Here is a 17,405-nt window from a genome sequence, read left to right as displayed (position 1 = left end):
TCATGTTTCTTGGCACTTGTAATCCCCTCTTGAGTAAAGCAGGAGTTGACATTTTAAACTGAAAAGGAGGGAGGAAGTTGAGAGGAACAGAAATGTCATTGTACCCATATCTTTTCCTGCCTTTCCTCTCGGGAAAAACATTGCAGGAAGCACAGATTGAAAGGGTAATGTGGCATAAGCGTTGATGCTGGCACTGGCGGACAGTGTCTTTAGCATGCTCGCCCGTGCATGCTAGAATCATGTGACCAGTCCCTCCACTCCACGCCCGGCAACGGGGCTTTTTCAGAGAGAACTAGCGCAAACATTTAATTGGAGCCAGCATGAATTTTAAATGTCTGCAATTTTCTTTGAAAGATACAGTCAATAGAAGGAAAAGATAGCGAGTGTGAAAGGAAGAATTTATTGTGCTAAGGAAATTACTTTTTTTCTTTTTAAATATGAACACGCTAAATTCTATTTGGCTGACTTCCTGCCTTCAATACGTATATTCAGCTTTAACAGTCCTGGCGAGGGGATTACTACAGGCAAGTCACAAAATCTAGGAGAAACACTCTAAACACAGGCTTTAACTATTATCCAAAGCTGTAAAATCTTCAGTAATGTAGGAGATGTTCTAAGATTTTTTTTTCCTTTTTTAAGTATGAATCTTTCTCAAACTCCATAAAATGTAGAACACACTATATAGTGGTTCATTTTTATTTTTCACCTTTTAAAGTTTAAAGGTGTAGTTGTTCTAAATCAGCATCTCCTGGCTCAGAACACAGTTTTCTTAATGGGGAACAATGTAAAGAAATGAAGGTTACTAACGGCAGGTAAGTGCTTACTGTGTGTTCTAAACGATGATAGAAAAGTAAATGGAAACCATGTTCCAGCTTCTTAGCAGGAGTGTTGATACTCAGGGCCCAGAAGTTAGTGTGGAACAGGGGCAGAGCACTTGCATTTGCTCCGCAGAAGTAAAACCTTCAGAGGCAATGGAAGATATTTGACAATCAAGTTTCGTTTATGAAGAGACTAGACTCGGGTGTAGACCTGGGCCATTAGGAGCAAACCGTTAGTAACTGTTTAAGAAGAGCACGCTGTGACTACTCAGGAAGACTTTGGTTTCTCATAGGCAGCTCTCTAAACCAGGAATGACTTTGATCTTGAGGTTGGGTTGTTTTAAATTCATTTCTTGTGCCTTCAGTGCATCTTCTGTTTCCTTTTAGAAATCCCCTTTGCCTCCCTTGCCGCACAGCCTTTACCCTAAGTACAGCTTCAGCAGCACTAACCCATTTGCTGACTCTCTCCAGCTCTCCACTGACAAGGTTGGATAACGTCCATTGTCTTGTCGTTGCCTTTGCAAATGTTTTGTTGTTGCTACTGTGCCTGTGTTCCAGTTCAGTATTTACTACACTTAGTCAGAAAGACAGAAACCACTGTGAATTCTGAGTGGGCATCCAGGTCCTTTTGAAGCACTTTGTCCTTCCAGAGAATATTATTTTTTTTTAACTTGAAATTTAAAAAGGGAGTCTAGTGTTTTTTTCTGCATTATACTGTGATTTAATTTTTTAATGTTTAAATTTTTGTTGCCATTTATATAAACTACTTTTTATATATACTTTCCTTAAAACCTTGCATTGTCTTAAAACATCTTCAGACTTGTATAAGATGATCTTAAAAGGTCTGCAAATAATTGTGTGTCTCTGTGCACATGAAAACGCCCTTGAATATTCATAAAGTAAGTCCATGTGAATGCCAGATCAAGAAGTGTAAACGTTTGCGAGTTTGTCAGTCATACTTTGGGTAGTCTCATATTCTCATGAAATCACAAAGGCAATTTTGAAACAAAAATTTATAAAATAGCTTTTATAGAATAATTCAGTAATAGAAAAGGAGAAAGCTATCAGAATTTTCTTTTAGAAACCACTATGGATATTCGTTGGATTTTCATGTTACTGTGTCATGGGTAAGAGAAGATGCCATACCTGAAGGGATGTTTTCTATGACCCTAGGAGCTACTGCAGTCACGTACTGTCCTCTCCCACTGGTCCCCAACGGACCCTTTTGCTCCCTCATCATTTAAGGTTTGTCTCCATGGGATGTTTTTAAAGTGCATGTGTTTTTGTGTGACATGCATGTTCATTTTCCTTGGCGTGTGCACACGAACTTTGGGTGTTTGCCGTTGCATTTGTATTTTTGCCACTACATGACCTTTGTAAAATATAGTTTTTTGTTAACAGGTTTCAAGAAGTGCCTGTAACAAGTCACTATTTTGTCAGTAACAAACATTATTTTGATATAGGTATATAGAAGACTTAATTGCTCTTCCAGGAAGAAGGCAACTATTCCTTCTATGATTAGTCCATTAGACTGGGGTACAATTTTGGTGTGTAGGCACAGTATGAAAGTGTTGTGCCTGTAATCCTGAAGATGTTTTGAGATTAGCAGATTTTTTTTTCTCACTATGAAGTAAAATAAGAAAAAAGATAGAAAGAACTATAAAATATATATCCATCAATATGAATCAACTCATGTTTTAATGATACAAAGAAGTAATTCTCTTTTTAACCAGAAAGCTTCAGGAGTAGATGTCTTGTCTTCTCTAGTGTGATGTCTGAACTTTGACTGGATCAAGTGAAGTTTCTGGTGCACTTGTCCATATTTATTTGTACATCATTTGAGAGATTTACAGCACAGCATTCTGGAAAACAGCAGAGATTTCGTTGGAATGTAACTCTTTATTTGTTTGGCCAATGATGTGTAAACTGAACATTGTTAGTACAGCAAATTCTTTGCCTAAAAATCAGTTGCCCCTGAATCTGTCAGCCAGCCCTATGCATTCTGGTTAACTATAAAAGATCATATTTAGTATGTGAAGTGCTAGTGTTGATATATTTCAGCTAATCATTCCTGATTTCTCATGTCTCTGATCTTGAGACACAGATACTATCTTACTGTGAAAACTGGAGAAGGCACCAAAGTTTTTTTTTGTTTTTTGTTGTTTTTTTGTTTGGCTTTTTGTTTTTAACTAAAAGCAGTATTGTAAGAACTAAGTAGAAAAATGGCTAGCGAGGTGGCTTAGCAGCTGAGGGTGCTTGCCCTCAAGACCAATTGGCCTGATTTCAGTTCGTGGAAATCACATGGTTGGAAAACCAGGTCCAGCAAGGTATTCTCTATTCTCCAGAGTTACCCTGAGGCATGTGCACTCCCCACTTACCCACAGGATCCAGCTCTATAAATAAATGTGGCAGAAAAAAACTAGAAAGAAAGAAGTCCAGCACTGATTTTAAACAAGGTTTTCCCTTCATTGATCTTAGTTCTTCGTTCTTCTGCAAATTAATGAAACAAATTTGAGAACTTAAGAGTTTAGGGGCCTTTCAAATTCTAATCTGCTGCCACATAAACACATAAGAATTTGATTCCCACATGGTCCTAAGTGACAGCAGGCATGTTACATCTGGTTGTGTATGAAGGATCCCGTGTGATCTACTGTGGCAATACAAAGTTGGAGATAAACCCAAACCCAGCAGATCTGAGTGTGTGTTCTTCGTTAACAAGAAGACTATCCTGAGAGAACAGCCTGCTTGTGTAGTGCTATTTCTTGGATTCAAGTACCAACAAAGAATTGTTCATGTGGGGCTGGAGCTGTAATTCAGTAGAATATTTGCCTAGTATATGCAGGATCCTGGGTCCAGTTCCCAAAGCCACACACAAAAAAAGCAGTCTTTTGTATAGTCTTACTGACAAGTTTTGATGCTGTTATTATTACATTTATTTATTTTGTGGATAGGGGCATGTGGAAATGCACATGGAAGAGCCACGTCATGGATATGGAGGCCGTAAGTCAGCTCGTGGCCATCAGTTCTTTCCTTTTACTGTGTGAGCTCAAGGATTGAACTCGGGCTTTGATCAGTGCCCAAGGGCCTTTACTTACTACGCCATCTCAGTGGCTCTTACAAGTTTTCAGAGATATCTTCTTTGTTAATTTGCTTTCTATTGATTTATTTATTTCTTGTCAAAGTTCAATGACCCATAAGATTTTACACATCCTTACTGCCCCCCAACAGGTAAATTTGAACAATTTTCTGTCTTAGGTCATTTAAGTCTTCGAATCGAATTGTTCATTGTTTGTATTAGCAAATAACAATTTAATGAATTGTGTTCTGATACCTGAATCCTGTCTAACCTTTCTTACATGCACAAGTAAGCTTTCTCTCCTTAAGAGAATATTTTAGAGCTGGCCTTGAATTATATTCTTACTTGTTTTTCTTTACGTTTCCGTGAGATTGCACATGCCCACTGAATTCTTCTTGTTTCCACAGGCAGCCAACCAGTCAGAATCAGAGTCAGAGAAGCCTTCATTGTGTGATGTCCCTCCTTCCTCCCCTTCAGTATTCCCAGACATGGGTAGTGATCATGCACAGTCATCTGCACTCACAGTCTCAGAAGACAAAGAGGATGAGTTTGGTTACAGCTGGAGTAAGTTGTCTCTTTGTGATGCTCTTAATTATATGAGGTTTTAAAATAACTTTTGTTTGGTTTTGTATGAACAAATATTCCAGCTTTGGTGATATATACTCAGTCGTATGTAGGGAAACTACTGTTTATTTACCTTGAATACAACATGCATTCCTGAGGCATGATATTACATTTTTCCTTTACATTAAATGCGCATTTCTCATAAAGCTTTCTTGCTTCTCAGATGAGAATTACAGCTGTCAAGAGGATCTCTCGGAACCCAGTACTAGATTGACTCTGTTGAACAGCCACTGCCCTCCACAGGCCTTAGATTCCTCCATCTGATTGTCATTAGCATTATGTCCTGAGCTTCTGGTGTTTGGAGTACTAGAATGGTGACAATATAAATATTAAGATCAACTGTTTGAGCATCTGAGAAGTGGTCTCAAGTTTTGAATGCAGGTCTCTCAGGCTATTAATACTACATTAGGTAGTATTGAGAAATGCTGACACAGTGCTCATGTAAACAAATGAGCCACAAGTCATGAATGTGTCATCAAGTTAAAAAGTTTCATTTTAAAAATTGTTTTCTGTTTATTTGTTTGATTGAATGCATGTGTATGTACCACGTATACGCCTGGAGCCCTGGGTAATTTTAGGAGGGTCCCAGGTTCTCAGGAACTGGAGTTACAGGTAGATGGGAACACTCTAAGGCTGCCAAAAACTGAACATGGGTTCTAAAAAGTCTACAGTGCACAGAACATGAAAGTTACTCTGGTTAATTGTGAAAGGGTTCCAGAGATGTTTATTTAACTGCTGTGGGAAAGTATCAACATAAGTGCAAGCCGTTAGCCTTGTAGTATTTTTATAAGAGATGACTGATTAAGTATGATCACCTAGTCAAAGTTACCCAATCTTATAGGTGGTTGTGTGTTTCTGAAATCAGGTTGCTACGAAACATAATGGCTTAAAATAAGAACTTATGATTATTCATGTGAGATGATTGACTTGCTCATAAGGGCCAGGTTCCTAAGATGACATGGGCAACAGAGCTAGGCGAATCAGGTGACACTGGCATGGGTTTTTGGTAGACAAACTATTGAGCAAGATAGCTGGTATCGAGTAGTCAGGGCAGATTACTTAAAACTGCGACAGGCATATTGACTTGTTCTGGCCTGATGGCTCTGTACACCAGGGAAGCCCACTCCCTTCCTTCTGAGTAGTTGCCCAGAATGGTGTGACACACGGTACAGATTTTCCTCTGTTGGAGAAGCTTCCACTGCCCAGTAAACAAAAGTATTCTAGGTACTTTAGCCCTGTTTTCCTCCCCAAGTGATCAGTTGGTTTTTCTGGTTTAATCATAGTCTTCTGAGAGTTTATAAATTTGAATCACTTCTCTTGGACCCAGTGCTAGCATGGAGAACTGGTTAATATGCCCCCATATTAACATGGTGAACTGGTTAGCCTCACGTTATGTTGTACATACCCTCAGTGCAACCAACTCTCTCAGATTGGTTATTCTGAGAAAACAAACCTGATGTCCAAGCAGCGCATCTAATTTTTAAATGCCAAGAAATCATTTTGAAGCAAATAATGTCTTGTAAGATAAATCAAAATAAGTTTTATAGTAAAGCATTTGGCTGTGAATTAACTGTAAATGCATTTATTGTTACGTGTAGAAAATATCCAAGAGCGTTATGGAACTCTAACAGGCCAGCTCCACATGATTGAGCTGGAGAAAGGTCATAGCGGTTTGGGTCTAAGTCTTGCTGGGAACAAAGACCGAACCAGAATGAGTGTGTTTATAGTGGGGATTGATCCCACGGGAGCAGCAGGAAGAGATGGCCGACTACAGATTGCTGATGAGCTTCTAGAGGTAGGTGCTGGTAGACAGTTTCAAATTTGCTCTTGGCAACATCAGTTTCCAGAAAGTCACCCAGACATTGTGCAGTGACTAACAAAACCATCCATTGCCCAATAAAACTGCTGCAGTGCAGCAAATTTGGCTCCACACCAAATCTCTCCAACACAGTTTGTGTCCCATTAACTCAAATTAAAGGTCACGACTGTGCAGTACCAGAAACAGTTTTTGCCCCAAGATAGCAATAAAAATCACACTTCAAAAACATTTTTGTGTGTGTGCCTTATTTTTACTACAAGTTTTTGAAATGCCAAATGACCAAGCATTCCACAGTAATGATGTTCACCCACTGGACCTTCTGGATGTTGAATCCCTAATGAAATAAGTATTGAGGGCGAGGTGGAATGAGGTCAGTCACGGCTAATGCATGCAGTAACTATGCTTGCCAGACAAAATAGCTCTACAGACCGCACTTTATAGTGTTCAGACTTTGCTTTTTCCTTGCATCCTGACGCAGGATCAGCATGACTTTACACTGCCTTGGTGCTCTTCCATGTGTTTGTATACCTCTGCTGTCTAGAATAGCTCTGGTCGCAGTGGCTCAAGGACTGGACACCTAGGCTAGCAGATTCCTTTCCGTCAAGTGCTGTGCTGCTTACAGTCTGGTGCTGTGCCCTGAGCCCCCTTGGCAGAAATTTAAATACCCTTTTCCTAGGACATGCTTCTTAAGACCAAGTGATAGATGTTGCAGTGAGCTTACCCAGTTGGTCTTTGAAGGCGACAGAACCCTTATCTTCAGGAAATTGCCTTCCCTCCCTATTTGGTCAACATGGTGTTTTCACAAACTGCCCAGAGCTATCAGAGTTCATGTATGTCACCTTAATGACAGCTTTGTATGTGAGAGCCTGTATATTCATCATTCCAAATTTTTGTTTGTGTTCTGGATAGGAAAAATGGATATAATATGATAAAGAGAGCAATTTCCTTTTTAATAGCTAGACAAGAGATAAAAACTAAAGAAATGAAGAACTTTAGGTTGAACTAATGATACTTATTCCTCATAGATCAATGGCCAAATATTGTATGGCAGAAGTCATCAGAATGCTTCATCGATCATTAAATGTGCTCCATCTAAAGTAAAAATAATTTTTATCAGGTGAGCATCTTCTCTGTTTTCTTTACAAAATACTTGGTTAGCATTTCACCTCTGAATTATCTTCAGTGAAAAGAAAACCTACATATATACACATGCATGCATACATAAACACACTCTATGTATATAATATAATTTCGGTTTTAGAGAGACTTTGTTCCCAATAATCTTTAATCTTTATGACTCTTCAATATAGAGGATGGAATAATATCATGATATAATGGACTGATAAATTCTTGTGTTCTTTTAGAAATGAGGATGCAGTGAACCAGATGGCTGTATGTCCTGGAAATGCAGCAGACCCTCTGCCTTCTGTCTCAGAAAGTCCTCAAAATAAGGAGGTATCTGTAATTTTTTTCTAAGAAGATTTGATTGATATACCTCATTAATTTGGCTAACTGTTATAAAATATATGGGGTTTCAAAGATAAGGTATAATCTTTTTTTCTTTGATGTAAGATGTCCTGCTATATATGTTCCGCTTTTATTGGTTAATGAATAAAGAAGCTGCTTGGGCCTATGTCAGGGTAGAACAGAACTAGGTGAGAAAACTGAACTGAATGCTGGGAGAGGAAGCAGGTGGAGTCAATGGGATGCCATGTAGCCCCTGGAGGAGACAGACACTGAACTTTGCCCAGTAAGCCACGACCTCGTGGCCATATACAGATGAAAAGAAATGGGCTAATTTAAGATATAAGAACTAGCTAGCAGTATGCTTAAACTAGTATCCACTTATTAGTTGAGTACATACCATGCTCATCTTTCTGTGTCTGAGTTACCTCACTCTGATGATTTTTTTTAGTTCCATCCATTTGCATGCAAATTTCAAGTTGTCATTGTTTTTACTGCTGAGTAGTACTCCATTGTGTAAATGTACCACATTTATTTATCCATTCTTCTGTTGAGGGGTATCTAGGTTGTTTCCAGGTTCTAGCTATTACAAATAATACTTCTATGAACATAGTTGAACAAATGTCCTTGTAATTTGATTGAGCATCCTTTGAGTATATGTTCAAGAGTGGCAATGCTGGGTCCTGAGATCGGGTGATTCCCAGTTTTCTGAGAAAGCACCATACTGGTATCCAGAGTGGCTGTACAAGTTTGCATTCCCACCAGCAATGAAGGAATGTTTCCCTTACTCTACATTCTCACCAGCATAAACTATCTTTGATGTTTTTTGATCTTAGCCGTACTGACAGGTATAACATGGTATCTCAGAGTCATTTTGATTTGCATTTCCCTGATGGCTAAGGAAAGAAACTGCCTTAAGTGTCTTTTGGCCATTTGAGATTCTTCTGTTGAGAATTTTCTATTTAGATCTGTACCCCATTTTTTTTTAAATTGAATTATTTGGTATTTTGATGTCTAATTTCTTGAGTTATTTATATATTTTGGAGATCAGTCCTTTGTCTGATGTAGGGTTGGTGAAGATCTTTTCCCATCAGTAGGATGCCTTTTGTCTTATTGACTGTGTCCTTTGCTTTAAAGAAGCTTCTTAGTTTCCAGAGGTCCCATTTATTTATTGGTGTTCTCAGTGTCTGTGCTATTGGTTTTATATTTAGGAAGTGGTCTCCTGTGCCCATCCATTGAAGGCTACTTCCCACTTTCTCTTCTATCAGATTAATTGTGGTCAGACGTATATTGAGGTCTTTTAATCCATTTAGATTTGAGTTTTGTACATGGGGATAGATATGGATCTATTTTCATTCTTTTACATGTTGACATTCAGTTATGCCAGCACCATTTGTTGAAGATGCTTTCTTTTTACCATTGCATAATTTTAGCTTCTTTTTCAAAAATCAAGTGTTCATAGGCGTATGCATTAATAATCTGGGTCTTTTATTTGATTCCACTGGTCAACCTGTCTGTTTTGATGCCAATACCAGGCTGTTTTCATTACTGTAGCTCTGTAATAAATTTTGTGTCAAGGATGGTGATGCCTCCGGAAGTTCCTTTATTATACAGTGTTGTTTTGGCTATTCTCGGTTTTTTGCTTTTCCATATGAAGTTGAGTATTGTTTTTCCAAGGTATTTTAAGAATTGTGTTGGGATTTTGATGAGGATTACATTGAATCTATATATATTGCTTTTGGTAGGATTGCATTTTCATTAGGTTGATTCTATCTATCCAAGAGCATGAAAGGTCTTTTTTTCTGGTATCTTCTTCAATTTTTTTTCAAAGACTTAAAGTTCTTATTGAACAGGCCTTTCACTTCTTTGGTTAGTGTTACCCCAAGATATTTTATGGTATTTATGGCTATTGTGAATGGTGCTGTTTCTCTGATTTCTTTCTCAGCTTCTCATTTGTATATGGGAGGGCTACTGATTTTTTTGAGTTGATCTTGTATCCTACCACATTACTGAAGGTATTGATCAGCTGTAGGAGTTCTCTGGTACATTTTTGGGGGATCACTTATATATATTATAATATCATCTGCAAATAGTGAAAGTTTGACTTCTTTTTCAATTTGTATCTCCTTGATCTCAATTTGTTGTGTTATTGCTATAGTTAGAACTTCAAGAATTATGTTGAATAAATATGAATCTTATTCTTGACTTTAGTGAAGTCGCTTTGAGTTCCTTTCCATTTAATTTGATTTTAGCTGTCAGCTTGCCGTATATTGATTTTATTCTTTTTAAATATGTTCCTTGTATCCCTGATCTCTCCAAGACCTTCATGAAGGGGTGTTTGATTTTGTTGAATGCTTTTTCAGCATCTAATGGGATGATCATATGGTTTTTTCTTTCAGTTTATTTATATGGTGGATTACATTGATAGATTTTTGTATGTTGAACCATCTCTGCATATCTGAGATGAAGCTGACGTGATCATGGTGGATGATTTTTTTCATGTGTTCTTTGATTTGGGTTTCCAGTATACTATTGAATATTTTTGCATCAATGTTCATGAGGGAGATTGGTTTGTAATTCTTTTTCTGGGATTGAGTTTTTCTGTGGTTTCAGTATCAGGGTAACTGTAGTCTCATAAAAATGGTTTCGGGATGTTCCTTCTGTTTCTATTATATGGAACAATTTGAGGAGTATATTTATTAGCTCTTCTTTGAAGTTCTGATAGAATTCTGTACTGACTGAAATCATCTGGCCCTGGGCTTTTTTTGGTTAGGAAGCCTTTGATGATGCTTCTATTTCCTTGCAGGTTATAGGTCTATTGAAATTGCTCCCCTGGTTTTGATTTAGCTTTGGTATGTGATACCTACCAAAAAAATTGTCAATTTCTTTTACATTTTCTAATTTTGTGGAGTACAGGTTTTTGTATTATAACCTAATGAGTCTCTGGATTTCCTCCTTTTCTATTGTTATATCCCACTTTTCATTTCTAATTTTCTTAATTCGGATGTTCTCTCTCTGGCTTTTGATTAGTTTGGATAAGGGTTTGTCTATTTTGTTGATTTTCTCAAACAACTAGCTCATTGTTTCATTGATTCTTTGTATTGTTTTCTTTTTTGTATTTTATTGATTTTTGATCCTCAATTTGTTTTCCTGTTGTCTACTACTCCAGGGTGAGTTTCCTTCTTTTTGTTCTACAGCTCTCAGATGTGCTGAAAGTCAGTAGTGTGAGATTTCTCCACTTTCTTTCTGTAGGCACTTATTGCTATGAACTTTCCTCTTAGCACTGCTTTCATGGTGTCCCATAGGTTCGGGTAAATTGTGCCTTCATTTTGGTTGATTTCTAGGATGTCTTTAATTTCTTTATTTCTTCCTTGACCTGGGGTGGTTGAATTGAGCACTATTCAATTTTCATGTGTTTGTAGGCTTTCTACAATTAGTGTTGTTGAATTCTAATGTTAAACCATGACGATCCGATAAGATACAGGAGAGTATACTATTTTTTTTTTTTAGTATCTTTTGAGGTTTGCTTTGTTACTGAGTATGTGATCAATTTTAGAGAAGGTTCCATGAGGTGCTAAGAAGAAGGTATATTCTTTTGTTTTGGGGTGAAATGTTCTATAGATGTCTGTTAATTTCATTTGTGTCATGCTATATATTAGTTTCTTATTTCTCTGTTAAATTTTTGCCTGGTTGACCTGTCCATTGGGAAAAGTGGGTGTTAAGATCTCCTACTATTAGTGTGTGGGGTTTGATGTGCAATTTAAGCTTTAATAATGTTTCTTTTACATATGTGGATGCTCTAGTATTTGAGGCATAGATGTTCAGGATTGAGACTTCATTTTGATGGATTTTTTTCTGTTATGAGTATGAAGGGTCCTTTTCCATCTCTTCTGATTGATTTTAGTTTGAAGTTTATTGAAGTGGGATTCCCCTCTGTATGCTGTGAATACCATTGGTTAATAAAGAAGCTACTTTGGGCCTGTTGATAGGGTAGAACTTAGGAAGGTAGGGAAAACTAAACTGAATGCTAGAAAGAAGGAAGCAGAGTCAGGGAGAAGCCATGGAACCTCTGCCAGAGTCAGACCTGCTGAATCCTTGCTGGTAGGCCATGACCTTCAGGTGATACACAGAGTGCTAGAAATGGGTTAAATCAAGATATAAAATTAGCAAGTAAGAAGCTAGAGCTAAATGGGCCAACCAGTGATTTAATTAATACAGTTTCTGTGTGATTATTTCAGGAGTCTAAGCAACAGGGAACCAACAAGAGGCCTCCTTTACTACAGTTTATTTTGTTAGATATTATGATAGCTACACCTGCTTGTTTCTTAGGTCCATTTGATTGGAAAATCTTTTCTGAGCCCTTAATCTGAGGTAATGTCCGTCTTTGAGGTTGAGGTGTGTTTCTTGTATACAGCACAAGGATGGATCCTGCTTTTGTATTCATTCTCTTAGCCCGTCTTTTTATAGGTGAATTGAGTCCATTGGTATTAAAAGATATTAATGGCCAGTGATTGTTAATTTCTGTTATTTTTCAGTGGTAGTGATTGTGTGTTTCCCTTCCTTGAGGTTTTCTGGTGGGAGGTTATCTGTTTCCTGTGTTTTTGTGGGTGCAGTTAGCTTCCTTTGGTTTGAGTTTTCCTTCTAGTACTTTCTGGAGGACTGGATTTGTGGGTAAGTATTGTTGAAATCTGGTTTTATCATAGAATATCTTGTTTTCTCCATCGATGGTGATGGAAATCTTTGCTGGTTATAAAAGCCTGGGCTCACATCCATGGTCTTTTAGTGTCTGCAGCACATCTGTCCAGGATTTTCTGATTTTCCTGGTTTCCATTGAGAAGTCAGGTGTAATTCAGATAAATCTACCTTTATATGTCACTTGGCCTTTTTCCTTTGTAGCTCTTAATAATCTTTCTTCTGTATGTTTTTCAGTTTGATTTTATATGGCGAGGGGACTTTTTTGGTCCAGTCTATTTGGTGTTCTGTTAGCTTCTTGTACCTCCGTAGGCTTATCCTTAAGATTGGGAAAGTTTTCTTCTATGATTTTACTGAATATATTTTCTGTGCCTTTGATCTGGAGTTATTCTCCTTCTTCTTATGTTTTGGTCTTTTCATGGTGTCTCATTTCCTGGATGTTTTGTGTAAAGAATTTGTTGGATTTAACATTTTCTTTGACCGATGAGTATATTTCCTCTATAGTATCGTCAACAAATGAGATTCGCTCTTCTAGATCTTGTATTATGTTGGTTATGCTTGCAGATCTATAGTTCCTATTTGTTTACCTAGATTTTCCATATCCAGAATTACCTAGGTTTACCTTTTCTTTTTGCCTCTATTTAAGTTTTCAAGGCTTGAACTGTTTGGACTGTTTGGTTCACTGTTTGATTGCTTTTCTTGGTTATCCTGGGTTTCCTTAAGAGATTTATTGATTTCTTCCAATATTTTCTGTCTTTTCCTCAATTTCTTTTTTTATTATTTATTATGTATACAATACTCTGTCTGCTTGTATGCCTGGAGGCTAGAAGAGGGCACCAGACCTCATTACAGAAGGTTGTGAGCCACCATGTGGTTGCTGGGAATTGAACTCAGGACCTTTGGAAGAGCAGACAATGCTCTTTCTTAACTGCTGAGCCATCTTTCTAGCCCCATCCTCAATTTCTTTAAGGGAATTTTTTATTTCCTCTTTAAAGGTCTCCATTATTCTCAACGTTACATTTATAATTATTTTCTTCTGCTTCTTCTGGGTTAGGATGATCAAGTCTTCCTATTGTATGACCACTGGGTTCTGATGTACTTACTATGTTGCTTTTCAGGTTGTTGAATGAATTCTTGCATTGGCGCCTACCCATCTCTTCCCTCAATTGGTGCAGGCAGTTTCTTTGCCTCTTGGTCCAATCTTTTCCGTTGTTCTCTGTGTCTTTGAGAGCTTTTCTTGATCTACTCTGTACTGTTGTTGTGTGTCTAACTGCTGTGTAACCGCTGAGGTCTTTCTTGGTCCACTCTCTTCTTCCTCTCTGTGCAGTCACAGCCTGTGCTTCAGAGTTCTTCTGAGGTGATGGGGGATTGGAGGGTTTGGGGGTGGAGCAGGGCTTGTATTTTACAGGGTCCAGTCGATGGGTTGGGGGTGTTGGAGCAGCCTACCTGCAGCTTATCTGACAGGCTGAGGCAGGTATGGGAGGGGCCTGGGGTTTTGCTACAATACTAAGGGCATAGAGTGTAGTGTGCCCCACTGTATAGGTGATCACTCACTTTTTGGTCCTCTCTAAAGGTATGACCTTAATGTTCAAGTTGCTACCACCAAATAGCAAACTACTTTTTGCAGAGGCCACCTGAAGAGCCTGCATATGCAGTAATAAGAGGAAAATTTGGTGTGATCTGCACTAGAGAGAGACTTTATGGGGAAGTTACATGTGAAGATTATGGTGGGGCATTAGGGGACAAAAGTTCTGTGGGTAGAATACATAGGCTAAGGAAAAGCACATGCTCCAGCGACTACCTGAACCTGAAACTGCAAATATTGTTAATGAATGACTTGGGGGAAAGTAATGTGGAGTGTTGAGAAAGGGACACTGAGAAAGGAGACATGCTCAGATCATGAGAACCTCTGTGAAGCCCATCCATTTCAGCTTCCATCATTATGAAAATTCTGCTTTAAATGTGTGTGTGGAGGGAGGGTCTACTGCTGACGGAGAAAGGAACTGTGAGGCAAGAAGGAACCCAGTTTAACACGACTTAGTTGGGCTGATTCAAACCTCTGGTGTCCAACGCTAGTCAGTTTATTTTAGACGTATTTAATTAAGTACAGTACAATTTTGGAAAAACATTTCCTGGTAACAGTTATCTCAACCCTGTGTGGACAATAAAGCTTAAGATGTGACTACATCAAAATTCTTTTGCAAAGTTCACGTGACTTCTACCAAGAAGTGGGTTCTATAGCTTAGCTTAAGAGCCTAGGACTGGTGTGGTTTTGAACCAAGAAAGCATAGTGATCACCAGGCTATAAAGTACATGTGACATCTCCCTAAGTATGGGTTCTATTGGCTGAGAAGCAATACTCAAGATAAAGATGTAGGGAGGAAGAATATGGAGTAAACAGTAGTCTGGGGCATGCATGTGTGGCCAGACCCTACAAATAGCACAGATTTCCAGGCTATTAACAAAATCAACTTCTAGCTTCCTGTGTATAGAGCAGGCATACAGCTCTCTTCTTTTGAGGAGACAAGTCATATGTTCAACATTCCTAGTTTTTCTAGTGTTTATCTGTGAACAGGAGGCCTTATGCCCTCTACAGAAATGAATCATAGTTATAATTTTAAAATATATACTATCAGGCATTTCAGGGTTGAGAAACGAAGTTCAAGGAATTACAGAAACAGAAGCAGTTCAGGAGAAAATCCAATGAAGACTCCCTAGTACAATAAGGGAAGAAGAGTTCACCTCAGAGGTTTTAGACCTAATCCAATAATAGTCATGCCCACACAGCTACATTTATTGAGAAAAAGAGTTGTGAGGTTTTCATTCAATAGCCTTTTCTTGAACAGTTTGATGGTTTGGGTAAAGAATGAAACAGTGATTAAAATAGCAGACTTCTCTAACTGTGAGTCTATGAAGGAGGAGCTTATCTTTCCATAACCATCCCACTGGCTACGACAGGCTGCCTGTTGGGAACTGGTGTATGAGACCGTTTGTGGACCTCTTGTACTTTTACTAGTGCTGTGGCTTTTTCCACTTGCATCATTGCCAGGCTGCAGGTTGGGAAAGCCTGCAACAGGGTAAATTCCTATATGTGGTGTGGTATTTAGAGGCAGCTCCCCACAGAGCATATTGTATTTGTTGGCCCTGGGGGCTGAAAATACAAAGGACATTAGAAGAGAAGAGAGCATGGGCAGCCTGTGCAATATGAACATTAAGGAAGAAGGTGAAAAAAAATAACAAAGGGTGAAAGAACCAGTAGGTGTTGCAAGGAGAGGGCCACTTGTTTGTTCCCTACCTAAGTTCTGCCCTATCAAAGGGCCAAGGCAGTTTCTTTATTCATTATCCAATGAACACAACACATAAACAGAAGGAACTCCTACACCAAGTAGGTCCTTGTACAGCAGAGCCGTGGAGGAGAGCACAGTGGGTCCCATAGCCAGAGATGCTGCAGAGCAGTCCAAGAACAAGGCAGTGATAGAGATAGACCCCCCTTGGACCTACAACTGGGTGAAGATGGGAGAGCAAATGACAACAGAGAGAAGGCACAGCTAGAGAGAGTCACAAAGAATTACATTTCGATGGTAATTTTTGTTCGAGTTGAGAAACCTTTGAATTTGTGTCCAAGAACAATAAAAGAAGATAGCAGAGACAGAAGAGCTTAAACTTAGAGGAGCCATGGGATTACCAGTAGCAGAAGGGCGGGGCAGGATTCAGTCTTCCTTCAATGAATATTTGAGCCGAGGACTTACTCAAGTGTAAGACGATAAAGAAATCATAGTCTGCTTTAAGCTGCTTCCTTGTAGGATCTAAGATGAGCAAGTTATAAAGTTATATATGGCAAATGCATATTTTTATATTGCACCAACTCTGTCCCTTAAATATTATAGCTTAATGACTGTTATGGAAAGCATTTAATAATTTTCTGAATACTTACCATAACTTGTGGAGAAAGAATAATGTATGGTGTCTTCTCTGTCAGAGAGCAGGCCTCTACTGGACTCCATTATGGAGTAAACTAAAGTAGATATCAGAACCATCCGTGTGTGTTATGCTACAAAAACAATTACTGTCCAATCTCGCCTCCCAAGCATTTTAGTATAAAACATACATAACTACCATCAGATATTAAAATAGAAGTAATAGATAACATGAAATAATCTTGATTAAATAATACTTGCATTTAAACAAACAGATATACCTGACAGTTACATTTGGACATTTTTCTTTGTCAGGTGGCACCAAGTGTTACCACTTCTGCGGCAGCTGTGGACGTCAGTTCATTCACAAACGTGTACCATCTGGAGCTTCCCAAGGTACATCCACTTTGACTGGGAATAAAATGGTTGAGTACCCTCACACGCTGGTCCTGTTTGCTGGCTCCCTGAAGCGTGGTCTCTAGAGAGCAGCATCTACATCATCTGGGGTTGTGTTAGAAATGCGGGCTTTGGGACACACCCAGAGCTTCCTCTGAGTGAGGAGGTCTGAGGTGGGCCTGGAAATCTGCTTTAATAACCCACAGTGATGGTGGTGTACAGTAAAGCCTGAGGCCAGCTGTGCTACTTGGTCCTGTAGTGTGGCCCAGCTTTTCCTGATGTTAGTGTTACTTGAAAGTATGAAATGTGTTTACTGAGATGCTGCTCAGTAGATGAATAATGAAAAAACAGGTTCATGAAACTGAAATAGTGACAAGTTCAGCTGATAGGCTGGCACTCAGTGAGGTGTTGACCTGGAGAAAGTCTGACTTTTCAGGTTCAAATACTGCTTGCTATACAGAAGTTGTTTGCTGGAAAGAAACACGTTTTTACCTACTAGAACTTATACTGAAAAGCAATGTAGTACTCATTTTGTAGTTATGGTGATCAATCCACACATCCATGGTGCACCTAGTACCTGGTATGTATGTGCTTGGGCG

General features: G+C 38.7%; 1 protein-coding gene across 10 annotated transcripts in view; it reads left to right on the top strand.

Moving 5' to 3' along the window:
• The window catches only part of Mpdz (multiple PDZ domain crumbs cell polarity complex component), a 152,510-nt gene that overhangs the window by 112,258 nt on the left and 22,847 nt on the right, over positions 1–17,405 (top strand). For 5 of the 10 annotated variants that reach the window (XM_013348246.2, XM_026782208.1, XM_026782210.1 and 2 more), the window contains 7 exons: positions 1,206–1,304; positions 1,992–2,063; positions 4,302–4,458; positions 6,117–6,313; positions 7,363–7,454; positions 7,702–7,792; positions 16,726–16,806. In XM_013348246.2, coding sequence (XP_013203700.1) covers positions 1,206–1,304; positions 1,992–2,063; positions 4,302–4,458; positions 6,117–6,313; positions 7,363–7,454; positions 7,702–7,792; positions 16,726–16,806 — 789 coding nt within the window. The remainder of the gene's footprint in view (positions 1–1,205; positions 1,305–1,991; positions 2,064–4,301; positions 4,459–6,116; positions 6,314–7,362; positions 7,455–7,701; positions 7,793–16,725; positions 16,807–17,405) is intronic. The other 5 variants (XM_026782211.1, XM_013348249.2, XM_013348248.2 and 2 more) reach the window with 2 other exon arrangements.

Source organism: Microtus ochrogaster, chromosome 10 (assembly GCF_000317375.1).
Source record: "Microtus ochrogaster isolate Prairie Vole_2 chromosome 10, MicOch1.0, whole genome shotgun sequence".
NCBI lineage: Eukaryota > Metazoa > Chordata > Mammalia > Rodentia > Cricetidae > Microtus > Microtus ochrogaster.
Note: the sequence above shows the minus strand (reverse complement) of the source record. Positions and strands in the feature narration are given on the sequence as shown.